The 14,256-nt window shown below is 39.8% G+C and overlaps 1 protein-coding gene across 2 annotated transcripts in view; it reads right to left on the reverse strand.

Annotated features, from left to right (window-relative positions):
* The window catches only part of LOC116064901 (roundabout homolog 1-like), a 93,499-nt gene that overhangs the window by 45,071 nt on the left and 34,172 nt on the right, over window positions 1-14,256 (reverse strand). For both annotated transcript variants that reach the window (XM_031320275.2, XM_031320276.2), the window contains one exon: window positions 13,115-13,441. In XM_031320275.2, the coding sequence (XP_031176135.1) occupies window positions 13,115-13,441 (327 nt within the window). The remainder of the gene's footprint in view (window positions 1-13,114; window positions 13,442-14,256) is intronic.

Here is a 14,256-nt window from a genome sequence, read left to right on the forward strand (position 1 = left end):
ATAGGTCCAGACACTGGACATAAATGTGGCTGGGGTATCTGTTATTTTCCTCAGACTGCTGTCCGCCATCCCGTTGAACACCTCATCCTCTTCAGCTAGTTAACTTATGTTCAATCCCTCACTCATGCGCTGTGAGGGGGGAAATCTATTTAGAGCGCCTTATTTTATTAATTAAAATAGCCTATTTGGCTCCAGCGTATCGTTTTTCCTATTGCACAAATAAGAATAACAATATATTGCCGTATCGATTTTATCGTATTTTGTCCCACGTACCACTAACCAATGCATGGCGAGATCTGACAGATGGTACAACTCAAAACATTACTAAAACTGTCAAACATATCCGACACCCAGAGATGATGCAATCAGTTGATCTATATGGGACTATCTGTCTTTCCTCACATCATCAACTGAGTAGGCAACTGATAATCTACTATAAAGCTGGAAGGAAAGGCTGGATGCAATGACATCGAGGTACTACTACAATCAATAAATAAACCACAAAGGGGAAAAGCATTCTTCAAACGTTTTGTTTTCTGTGTATGAATTGTCTTCCTGTAATATCTAAATATACTTTTGTGGTAAAAGCAAACTACATTAGCACTCTGCCGCTGGGGCAATTTGTGCATTAGGGTAGGAGAGCACACCATTGATCTGCCACACATAATGTGGCACTAGGAAATGGAGGTGCCATCAAGCATAGAGCCAACAGAGACACTATTTGCACAGATACTGATGTTTTATGTCATTACCTCAAGTTATTACAAAGACATGACTTCCTTAAAAAATGTTCTTACTCAGTTTAGTTGTATTTCATTTCAGTCTCCTTGTGCATTTATTAATACTAACTGCATTTGATCATGGATTTGATTGCTACACTTTCCTTACCCACCATAACACACACATTTAGTTAACATGGGTAACCTGACTATATATTAGTTACATTCCAATTGAAATCAATAGAATCAAAAGTCGACAAGCTGTATTTCTTTATAGTGACCAGGTCTGGGTATCATTTACAAAATAGCAACACCAGTGTTGCCGATATCAATAAAGTACTTAATTTGAAATAACCCTTCCACATTTTATGCACTTATATTCACTGGACGCCAGAGGCGTGTAGTATAGCCATACTTTCAAACGTTATGGTGCCATCTCGGCACTGTAAGGTTTGTAGCTGCTGCGGTAGTGGACCAATCACACGTCACATTAAATCAAAGAACATTTGCGGTGATTAGCTGCAACCAAAACCATACAAATAGTAATTTTTATTCTCATCCATGGCGACAAAAATGGATCGCATGCACGTATTGTTTGACTGGAGAAGAACTACTATTTAGGTTGATTGATTAAAGGTATCGAGTACCAATACGCAGCCCTAGTTGTGACCTAATTGATCAATGAGAGGAAAGCAATTATAGATAGATGATCTTTATTGTCATTGCATATATTTATACAACGAAACTCAGTTGGAGCAGTCCATTTTGCAGCATTAAAATACAAGAAAAAAATATAAAATATATACACACTTACACACACCTCAATCATGCCCATGAATACAAACACATTGTTACCCATCATATAAATATTTTGAACATAAACAACAAAATATAGGGAGCAATTAACACAAGTCATTAGTGCACAGAGTCTGTTATTGCATTTAGCCCACGTGATGTGTCTGTGCATGTGCATGCGTGTGTGTGTGTGTGTGTGTGTGTGTGTGTGTGTGTGTGGGTGGGTGGAGGGGGGGTGGGGGGGGGGGGGGGGTGATGATGGGGGTTGCTATGATTTCTGCAGCCTGTCCACAGCTCTAGGAAAAAAACTACTGGTTATACAGTATGAGCACTTTGATTCTGTATTGCCACAGACTGTAAACATGTTAAGATTTGGGGTTTAACATCAAAACCCTTGTCACTGAAATAATTTAATCCTGTTTTGATTCAGATAAAGTATGATTTTTGCAAGTGTTTGCCCCACTACCGTACCCTCAAGCAAGCAGTAGAATATGAGTGGCCAGACAGACAGTTCCATTCACATAGTAACAGGTGGTATTTATCTCATCTTCCATTCTTTCACTGACACACATATTATTCTGGTGGTCGACCAGTTGCTGACAGGTTGTCAAACAGTCAATTCAGCTGTTCATCCCTCCGACCTCAGAGACCTGTGACAACACTGCCATGATTACAAGCCCCAGAAACACCACTTCATCAGTGCAGGGTGGCAGTGACATTCATTGTCCTAAAGGTAGTGATTTACTTCACTAGAAAGAAGCTGATCGATCACTATGCAACAGTATACATAATATCAGCTAAGCCCGATGACATTACTAACTACGAATACTATACATATTATAATCACATTAGTCTGATAGATGAACTGTAATCTCACAATTTGCAGTGGTTGTGTGTGTGCATGTGTGAGTCTCTATAGATAGTGAAAGTGAAACATAAAACATTTTTGTTTTATTAGTATCATGCACATATTCCAAGTTGACATTTGAACCTACAAATGCTATTGCATTGTTCTCCTGGAAATATATTAAACCAAAAAAAAAAAAATAATAATTTCAGCAGCCTAATAGCATATTTTTCATGCTTGATTGTGATAAATTGGCAGAAGATTGCTGTTATGAAAATGAGTTGAATCCGGACGTGCTTTACATAACTCATATTAAAAATATGGGTGGGGAGAAGACACAGATTTATGTCCTAAATTTAGCATGACAAATTATATAAAAACAATACATCCTTGGTTATACGTGCATTAGCTGGTTATAATGTATGTGTGTGGAGAGGCATTTATATGTGGATAAATGAATGAGAAGTCCCAGTGCTAAGGGCTATATCGCGCTGAAGATCCTTTTAATTATCTTCAGTCCCTCTTCAGTGTCTCTTGGTTTTCCTTTACCTCTCAGCTTTATCCACTCCTTCAACTCCCTCTGCCTCATCTCATGCCGTCTGTATCTCTGCTTCTTTGTTATATCTCCACAATAGCCTTGGGAAGTCTGGAAGGAACAGTTAAGGGACTTTTCCACAGAGAAAAACAGAGATTGAGAGAGTTGTGCAAACAGAGAGGATAGTTTTATTGGCAGAGGGAGTTTTGCATAATGCAATATTCCATCTTTTCATATTTCATGGCATTTGAAGATAATATACTCAACATATATTTGAGAGAATTAATGCTATGGGAAGTCTACTTATTAGGGCTGTTGGAACGAATACCGAAATTTGAATATAATTTGAATAGTAAAAAAATCAATACTATTCGAATGCTGAAATTACTATTCGAATGTGACTTTTTTTTTTTTTTTTTTTTTTTATAAATATACGTTATATATAATAAACGTTAGCTAATCATCCTCTTCTCACCTTGGCCTACCCGCATGTGTGATTCATGTAATGTCGTATGAACAATAACTTAGCCGGAGTGAGAAACACAAGGCATTGTGAGGTCTAAGCTAACGTTACGTACCAAGTAACGTTAGTACAACATTACGGAGCTAACGTTACGTACCGAGTAACGTTAGTACACGGGGGAGTGACAGGCTGCGGCTGGAAATCATAAGAAGGACGGTAAATAGTTTTAACATGACTTTAAAATCGACATCCACCGAGCCAAAATGCTTATGTTAACATTAGTTAGCTCGTTCTGGTTTCCTAACTGCGTCCCGAGGTATAGTAACGTTAGCGTAGCTGGGAACTTCATGGAGAAAGCTAAAGTTGATGTTAACTGCCCTACAGCTGTCAGTTAGCTTCCACATCATATATTACCTTCTAATAGCTGTATTCTCAGTAATGTGACAATCAGCTGGAAACAGGTTGCTTATAAATCACTAAAATAGTAGTGACAGCACCGTTTGGCTTGGTTATTAATGCAGTTAGCATCGTTTGTTACTTACCTAGTTTATGACAAATCGTTTCAGCTGTGCTTTCTAACATGATGTCACTAACCGAGCACTGTTAGCCTTTACAACAGAGCCGCTTCACTACACTTGTTGATAATGTTTCATTCCAGAGTTCTCTGTTGATTTGTGTTTGTCGCTGTGTGCTCGTGGTGGAAAATGAATGTAAACAAAGTTGCGTGCAGGTCGCCTCAAGGCCAGGATAATGTTGGAAGTCCCTCTAGTGGACGGAACGTGTAACAACAACCACATGCTTATAGTGGCATTGACAATGCATGAGCCTGAGTAGTGTAGTACATATTATTTAACAGGCTGCAATTGAGCATTAAATATTCGAATATTATTCGAATATTAAAAAAAATATCAAATGGAATTCAAATAGTATTATAGAGGAAGATTGACAGCTCTACTACTTATACATATATGCTGTAATGGTGCTTGTAGATACTCTTACTAGATTGTTAGGTAGAAGTAGATTGAAGAGATCTCTTAGTCATCTCACTGTCTCTGTCTCACATAATAAAACTGAAAAATATTGGCCATGATAACACAGACAAAAGGAATTTACTTTCTGGGTGTGGAAGGAAGCTGCCAGCTAAGCAAACAGACATATTGTGAATATTAATTATTACATCCACACCACATAGCAACACAATTAATTGAAAAAATATTGAAATTGCCTATTTGAATTTTGTAATGCAAAGGCAGTTAATGTACAAAAGATAGGGTAGAAAAAGCACAACCCCTTAAAATGGAAGTGTGGTGATACAAGTCAAGTTCAGACACAATGTTTGGCACTATTTTATTATTTTTCAGGTGCTGAAGAATGAATCTAATTTAAATAATATTAGTTTCTTTTTACATGTGAAACAATAATAACATTGAATATAAAATAGAGCGCCAGCGTCAACATGAAAATGTACAGACACACCCTTGTTTTGGTGTAGTGACAATAATGGGGAACACATCACTGGTCATCAAAGCTTTCAGTAGGCAGCATCAACAACGGCAGCTCCATCAGAAACCTGTCTGCACATTCCAAAGTATTCCCACAGGAGAGAGATGAAGCGATGATCCAGAAGGAGGAGGAGAGGGGGAGGAGGGAGGAAATGGCAGAAAATAGGGGATGCAGAACTGACAGCCATGCAGGCACAGGGATGGTTGTAGTGCCTCGAAACTGTTCACCTCATTATTCAGCTTCCATTGAGGAACCACCCCTCTCTCTCTCGCTCTCTCTTTGTCCCCCACTTCACTGCATGTTATAAATCACCACATCTGCAGCCTATTAGAGAAGATACCAGAATCTTTGGTTGTAGCGGGTAAGCAGTAGGAGTAATACTGCATAAACAGTCTAATACTCTGCTGCTGCACTGGCAACTGCTCACATCTCAGATTCCAAGTGTCTGTGACTGCTTCTTTGTGCTGTAATTTCTGTAAAGTACTGTATTAAGATTCAGTGAAGTGCAGTATATCTCAGATTGCCCTGCAATGTTTCTAAAAGCTGTCTGGTTGTTTTTCATCAGCCACATTATTTATGTATGCCGTGCTTTAATGCTCAAGTTTATCATGTAATCAAAATTAGGTTCTCGCCATATCAATTTTCATAATAGCTTCTTAGCTCATAACTATGCAGATGATAGTCAGCTTTACCTCTCAGGTAAACCAAACTCTTTCAGCTGGTTGGCTACATACCTGTTTAGCAAATTGTTGTTTAATGAATTTAGTAAACCTCTAAAGAATACATCATTGTTCAGTCAAAATAATGTCTGTATAATGTTTAATTTGTTGTCAATAGTTGTTTTTTTTATTAAAGGAAAGAAAAACAGGAGGAAATATCAAAAATATTTATTTCTGTATTTGACTGACAGCAGCTGGCAGGCAGAGCCCCAGCAGGAGAATGAGTGAAAAAGTAAACTTGCCCTGTGTAGCATACAAGCAATGGGCAGAATGTGTGTTGTTACCAGTGGTGGTGAGAAGTAAGGGCAACACCAGCATCTAAATGAACCAAAGTGATATTTGCAGGTAAGTTTACATTGTGTTTAATATGCTACAGCTGACCAGCTAATTAGCTATCTGACATTAGCTGTACACTTTTCCCCGTTGAATGCTTGTTCAAGCTAAGGTGCAGGACAAGACGTGTGCTCATGTTTGTTAATTAGATAAGGAGGCGATATTAGCAGGAAAGCTGTTGAGGACTGTTCAAAATAATAGCAAAACAAAACTTTTCATCCCTGATCGGTAAACTCTGTGAGAACAACTATCTACCGCCAGTCTTCGCTTCGTGCATTATACTAGTTTGTTAAGGAAAGAATGAATGTTGATTAAAAAAAAGACGTTTGTCTATATTGCTTCAAAACATTGTATACTGTATTGAATTACAGTGCAATTTGGCCGTCTGGTATTCATTCAGAATATTTGATTATGGTTGGCAGTAACAGAGTAAAGTGTCCACCTTCTAGATCACAGAAGAATGTTGATTAGCTTAATGATAGCCTAAAAAGTTGGCATTTTAATCATAAACACTAACAAACAATCATCAAACCACAATTACACAGTGCACATCTGGGTGAGTGTTCATTTTTCATTTTCACGCCCTGAAGGGACTGTCAGAGTTGTACTGAGCTTGATATTTTTTTTAAATAGAATTAGTTAACTTTTACCGGCTGGTATGATACCACACCAAGCAGATATTCTGAGAGAGCAGGCGGATTGCTTTGGCAAATGAAAACTGAGGTTGAAATGAAAAAAGTGACACAACCTTTGACAGTTAGCATTAACCCCGAGCACAGATATGGCTGGTGGGTGCTGTTGACTGTGGCGTTATGGAGTGACAGATAGAGGATGGATAAGGCTAATATCTCAGCAAATGCACAACCATCCCTCTTCTCTCAGTGACAGCAGGATTACTCAACCATGCTGTAAGCCTCTAATACTTGCACACTGGCAAATTCACAAGTAAAGTATAGGGCGCACTAGACATATCATAGTTTATGTCATTACAGGTTTTGTTGCAAGTTGTGACTTGATGATGGTTATTTTACTGTTAATTAATTTCAGTTGTTGGAAACGCTTCGGCAGCTAAGCACATGAGTGCTGGTTGCTTGGCCCTCTGGGAGGTTTCTCTTGCCATGTTACAAATCAGCATGAGTGAATAAAAAACATATGACATCAGAGTAACATGACACAGCACGCACTGAGTTTTATCGGAAATGGATCAAATCTGGCTGCATTACTGCTCTGAGGCTGCAGGGAAATGCGACCGGCACTGAGGTTCAGTGCTGAGCGGGAAAAGATTTACTGTCGGGGGAAATGGGCCGAGCCAAACAATGTCTCCCCAGCAACAACCAGAGCTGAATACATCACCCACAACAAAATTATATCCAACAGGATTTGGACGGGTGTGAGGGTGCATGCAGAAGAAATTGAGAGACACCCAAAGTGTATGCTTAATGTCACCCACATATGGGCACACAGGGGCATACTGTAGACAATCATTAATAGATAGGATTGTTGATTTGACTCACACAGGCTGCCTTCTCTCTCCTGTGGCACGTCTGTCTCTGCTCGTCAGCAACTTATTCTCTAAAGATGAGCACAGAAGATAAAAGTGGAAGAAAAAAATGTGCACACACGCACAACATGGCCAATAAAGAAGGCTGTATATCTGTAATGTAGAAGAACCTTCAACAGTGCGGATAATTCACAATGCCTGGCAGCTTATTATCACACATAAAGCTAGACATTCCTTTTTTTTTCTTGACAAGGCTAAGACGCATCCCTACTGCAAAATACAAGCTCCTTTTTGCCAGAGAAAGTGTAAAACAAAAACAAAGGGAGTTATAATTAATGGTTTAATTCAGTAATCTGTCAAACAAAGTAAAGTAAAGATGTAAAGGTCAGTCCTTTCTTTCCAGTCAAAGTACCAACTGTTGTTTCAGTACTGTATGTATGCAGCACAGTCCTGACACAATGTACACAAAGACACACACAATAGGAACACCTTTACATTCTGATAATACACACACCCAGGAGCCATATGGTCTTTGTCAGAAGCTCTTGAGTACTTCCCATCTCTTTTTCCTTCACCGTGCTGCTGCAAGCCAAACAGACTCATTCCCTACGTCCTGACACTCTGGCACAAATCTGGCTCTTGGAAACGCTGAGCCTAGGGGAATATAGCGACCAAAATTGTTTAGACAATACTTGCAGTGCACTCGCCCCAGTCTCCAGACTGTAAACACAAACCAGCTGTCCCAGGAGTGTGATACTTATTCACTGACTGATCTAACCATAGGCCAACTGGGAGAGAACAAGGGAGTGGAAAACAGGATGAGGAACAAGAGGCTAGCACAGCGTTCACAGACTGTCACGGGCAATTGGAAGTAAACACCGATATCTGTACAATGTGTCAGTGTTTGTCTATCAAACTATATCACTCCTAGTCCATACGGAGAGAAAATGACAACTTCCCTTAGACATCCCACTATACTGCCACTTAGGATCTTTTATTGCTGTTATCCAGAGTGACTGGAGACAGGATGCAGTCAGGGACAGTGACAGCCATTTGAAGTGGGGAGCCATTAGTTAATGGATAGGGGCAGGCAGAGGGGGAAATGTGACCTCTGAGAATGCGCCTCTCTTTTCGCTGCCACATACGTCTCCGGCACCCGCTCGTTTCCAACATAAGATTGCAATCAAAGAGGAGCGGATAGGGAGACAGACCAGGGGTCCCACCTTAAGCTGCCAATCTCACAGTATGACTGAGCTGTTCACATCCCATAATCCACTTCAGAGAGCATGGTGTTACATTGAACATGTCCGTCATGTTAATGCATTCATGTTATTACCACACACCATCGTACGTCTCCCACTGGCTTACCCTTTAAAAGATATGAATAGCAAACAAATCCGCATACATAAGAATGATGAAATATTCATACAGTATAGAGATGTATGTTTTATATGAATTGTCTAAGAAGCAGAAGTGGATTTGTCCACTATTACATCTCACTGATATCAGTGTTGTTCCTTTTTGATGATTTTGTCTTTTGTCCATTTTTTTACTGGGAACCACACAATATTTTGTTAATCCAGATGGATGATGCACAAACACTGAGTTGGCTATTCACATATTAAACATTTCATTTACTTGGAAAAACCCTGAGACGAGAAAAAAAGCCTTACAAATCTGGCTTGTTGTAATTTGGGTTACTCTGTTTCTTATGCTCTGTGGTGCACAACTGAACCAAATAAAGTTTTCTACATAAACTTGGCAGGGCATGCACCAGAGGTTGTTAGAAGTCTAATCTTGACTGCTTCATTTTCCGTGTTAAATTACTGTCATTTATAATCCTCTTACATGTATCTATAAGTTTAGCTGCCAACAACATTATATCATATTTTAACCATGTACCTAAATAAATCAAATAATAAGTTATGATTGTATTTGTACCCACTTTCAAAAAAAGTAAGTCCAAACTGTTGCTATAAAAACTATAAAGCATTCTGTTCATATCTGTTCTGAGCGCATTATCCGAATAATAGCGTTGATTACATCATAGACAGTACATGATAGACAGTACAGTACACACTACAGTATATAATGTTATGAATTTTTTTTCTTTTGGCTTTGGCAGCTGTGTCTTTTAATATCATGTGTGATGAGCCAAATGTATTTGTGTGACATGTAAATAAAAAACTAAACTATTTGAATAATCAGCGGGGAAGTTTCTGCCTTTCTCTATATACGCTCACATGCGTGAGCTGTCATGTGGCTGTATTATTGTCTTTCCCTGTGGCTCATTACTTCATCACTGCAGTGCAGTGGCCTAACCTTCAGTCCCACCACACGCCTCACTTTTCTTTAGCAAATGGCAGTGTCCAATTAGTTTAAGAATATCATTTATTCCTCTGCTTTACTGAACCTAAAAACAGGTCTACTAGCCAATAACCTTTAGAGTACACAGGCTGACTTTGCCTTCACCTCAATAAAGCGCTCCATGATTGAATCAAGTGGCTAAGGTCAATAGGACATATGTTCATTTCCCAGGGTCCTCAAGGGTCCCTGCAGGCAGAAAAAAAATGCTGAGTGTCTTCTGTGACATTTATTGGATAGGAACTAAGTTATATGTCTTTTTTCCCTTTTTTTCTCATTTCATCTATTTCCCTTTCAGAAAGGGCTCCACTAGACCATGTGTGTGTGCTTGTATGTGCGTCTATGAGCATGTTGTGTGTGCTTACACAGTATTTCAACCCTGTGGTCACGCTTCAGGCACCAGCGCATACTACATCTGTCACTGTCTCTACCATGTCACCTCAATTTTCTCCAAACTAGTTTTACTTCTGTGCCTTGAAGGACAGACACTTCCTCCTCTCTCTCTTCTGTTACCGTCTGTCTCTGTCACTCCTGTCCTGCTCCCATCACTTTCAGCCTGTCAGCCTGTCTTTTGTCAGCCATCTCCCCATTTTTCATCATCTCTCCCTTACTTCACTTAAATCAAAGCGGCATCGGGAAAACTAATAATACTGTAAATTAATTTGGAATTGAGTCAATGCTTTTATAAGTAATTAATTTTCCACTGTAGCTTTCACATTTACTTTGTCGATAAAAGATCAACTGACTAATGCTCAGTGGGACTTTTGTCAACGTGCTTCACTGCCTAGGTAGCCGAGTCCATGAACTCATTATATTATATAAAGTGACAAGATATTCAAGAGAGCCAATCATGCATATTAATTATGACTATCTAATGTTTATTTTTAGGGACAGGTGCAGAGCGTACATTATTCATTGTATTGACTTACGGCATTATATCTTCAGCGCACTGGATGTATTGTCTGCATGCAAACATTGAATTAGGATTTTTCTAATAAACACAATAGATTCCATACAATCTCCGATCATCCTCCAGCCTGTTACACTGACAACCAGAACAAGAGCCAACCAGATGTGCTCACCAAGAGCAGCAACACACTGGTTTATATTCAACATGTGCAGATGGGATGCTGTCTCTTAAACAGTGTGCGTTTACTTGTGTAGTAGTGTGTGTGATCAACTGTGCGCAGAGGATACAGAAATGCCAAAAACTCGAGAGACGTGCACACCGCTGTTATGTTCACTGTTGCTGGATGTAAACTAACATGAAGCAGGAGGAGTTCAGTGTTTCAGTGTATTTTGGAGTCGGTTTAAAAGTGAATATTGAGTGGAGAAAATAAGCTTTCTTTTAGCTTTTGGAGGCATTTGCTGGTCATTACAAATATGGGGGGGGGGTGGGCTATTTCCTTTTTTATTTATTGGGGGGAGGTGCAGAAATGATAACATTTGATGATGCAGTTAAAATATAATAATGTGCTTATGATACACCTATTGTGGCTACTCTTCATACTGGAACATGATGCTGCTCTATTATTGTGAGTGTCATCACATAGTATTTTCGCCTGAGGGATTTTAGATTGACAAACGTAATAAGTGAAACATGATACTTTGTGTGTGTGCATAGGCTGTTTGGCAAAGTAAATTATTCAAAAACATCAGGTTATTGTGCATCACACAAAAAGAGTAACCAGAACACGTCAGCTCGAAACCCAGTCATTATTTTGAATACAGTTCCCTTCAGTCAAAGCAACATTTAAGCAATTAGAACACTGCACAAAATTAACAACTTTTGCATTAACAAGACCAGACGAATGATCTGACACGTTGGTCTATTGACAGAGTAAGGTCAGTCCTTCTTTTAACACTCCCCAGCTTCATAATCCTCTTATAAACTCCCTAACTCAGCAGCACTGGCCAAAGGGGGTTCGGTTTTACTATCCAGCCCCAGGGTGACCCAAGAATCTGTATGTGACCTCTAAAGGATGGAGCAGGGAGACATAACTCATCCAGGCAGCTTCAACAAGTCCTCTCTGTGTTCCCCCTCCCTCAACCTTAAAACCTGACAGTAAATTTAGTGAACTCCCGAGTAATAAACTCTCCCCCTAGAGGGCTGAGCTTCTCAGGGTTGGAGTGCTGATATAGCATTACCGTGATACGTTTGACCATCTCTTTCATTATAATTCAAAAGGTGAAAAGGATACTAGAGAGGTATTATATATTCTAAAACCTTTGCAAAATATCTGCCCAGGAGACGGAGCCTGGGTAGAGCCCTGCAAGCTGACACAGCGGAGCAGAGCAGGGGATCGACAGTAAAGGATGGGGAGCTATGCAGTGTGTGAGGGCATGGCTGTGGTTGTTAACCCTTGTCACTGACACTTCCTTCTTTTAGTGCAGTCTTTACTCTTGTTGTTTACTGGATTCCAGTGCTTTTGGTCTTGCAGAACCTGTGTCCCATATGAATTCACAGACCATCTGCACTATTACTCCAGCCTATTCTGATGGTCGTAAGCCCTGACCCTTGTCCTCTGCCCCCTGCCCTCTGTCTGCTTTTACACAAGCTCCATTCCATCACTCTAACTAAAGTATATATACGTACACACACACACACACACACACACACACACACATACGTTTGGCTGCTGCATGCAACCTGACAAATTCCTGTCTGAGACATACTGCAGTGAAAGGCTGTTTAACTGGCAACACCACAGACTTGACACTTACAGCTCTGCGATTTCGCGAGTTGACAATGTCACCTGTTGGGAACACACTCAGCACTTGTTTAAACCTGGGGACTAAAGCAGACACACAGCTGCCGTATCTGACAGGTGGGTCGCATAGTTAACTTCCACCTGTTCCTCAACCATACATGAGCCATATTGGAGGGAAAGTAACAAAATGAAACAGAAATTTGCATATGTTTCATGTGTAATTAGATCAATGCAATCGGTTAAGTTGAAAGTGAGACGACACTACGTAAGTATGAGAGTAAATATGAGACTGTGATGCATTTTAGTGAGGATGAAAGTATTTCCACCTATGAATTTTTTTTTCTTTTGTTATCCTTGCTTCAGGACTTGCAGGAGAGTATCTAAAGGTCACATTGAGGAAATATTTTCAGACTTTCTTTGAAGATGGATATTAAAATCCCCACTATCATCATGCAGAATAAGAGATTGGGAAATCAATTAAAATGCTTAAAAGAGCTGAGACAATTCTTATCTGCAAATCTGCGTCTTATGCATGGGTATTAGAGATAGCTGCACATGTGTGTTGCATCGTTTTTAACAGAATTATCAAAGCTCTCAGCACTGTAACATGTAAACAGAACTTACTGGCTACTTCCAGTGATGCATTGTGACTGATCGCCTGGCCCAAATAGTTTCGGGCCACACACACGTAGCTGCCATCATCAGGCTTGCTCCGTCGTCCGTGGACAATGCGTAGGAAAAAGAGGGACCCGCTGGGCAGCAACATGCGGTGGGAGCGGGGGTTGTCGCGATCCGTCTCAACGCGCTCCCCATCTTTGTACCATTCCACCGTGGGGGTTGGACGGCCCTCTGCCTTACAGTTGAGAGTGGCTGGTTCCCCTTTGGACACAATGAGGTCAGAGGGGTGCTCCACAATGCGGGGAGGGAAGTCTTCCTGGCGGAGACGAGACCCTAGAGAAGAAGTGGTGCAAAGGTGACAAAAGCAGAGAAGAGAATTAGTTCCAGGTACACACTTTACTGCCATATTTGGTATATGAGACTTGTTGTAATGTATGGATTACAAAAAGCACACTACAAAGAGCCATAGTAAAATTCATTAAATAATCCTTCCATGCAATAAAGAGTAGTACTAATCAAAACAGCGGCAGCTCTAAAGGAATTAGACACAGCCTGTTATTATTGCTGTGCAAGTGCCTCCTATTACCAATAATCCAGTTTGACAATATAATTACCACACAATTGCATGGCGCTCATAAAATGTTTTTGCTTTTGTTTCAGCAGTTGGAACCCTATGAGGCATTGTAAATTAAAAAAACAATGCTGACATGTGAAATCCTCGGGAAGTAATATCTTTCAAAACATGTCTAGCCTTAAAATATGTATTCGCAAAGAAATATTTATATAAAGTTTTTTAACTTCAAGGCTGAATTATAATGGGATTATGGTGTTATCTGTGGCTCCACCGACACAATACTATAGACAATGTCTGTGTTCATTTCATTGATTTAAATATCCAGTTTTAAACGTGCCTGAAACTTCTGCTACTACAGGTAACAATACAGGAAAGGCACAAGTTTCCAAATGTATTATTATTTCTTTGCATAGTACACTTCAATAGGGCCCAGGGAAATAAATATGGTGGGAAATTAGATAAGATAATGTGTCTTCATGTAGCTATGTATTTTCAATAGATGCCTGATATTCTGAGCAAAAGACACAGGATACCCATCCTCACCAGGAGCCATCACTCTCTATCCTCCACCTAT

This window comes from Sander lucioperca, chromosome 13, assembly GCF_008315115.2.
Source record: "Sander lucioperca isolate FBNREF2018 chromosome 13, SLUC_FBN_1.2, whole genome shotgun sequence".
NCBI classification, from domain to species: Eukaryota; Metazoa; Chordata; class Actinopteri; order Perciformes; family Percidae; genus Sander; species Sander lucioperca.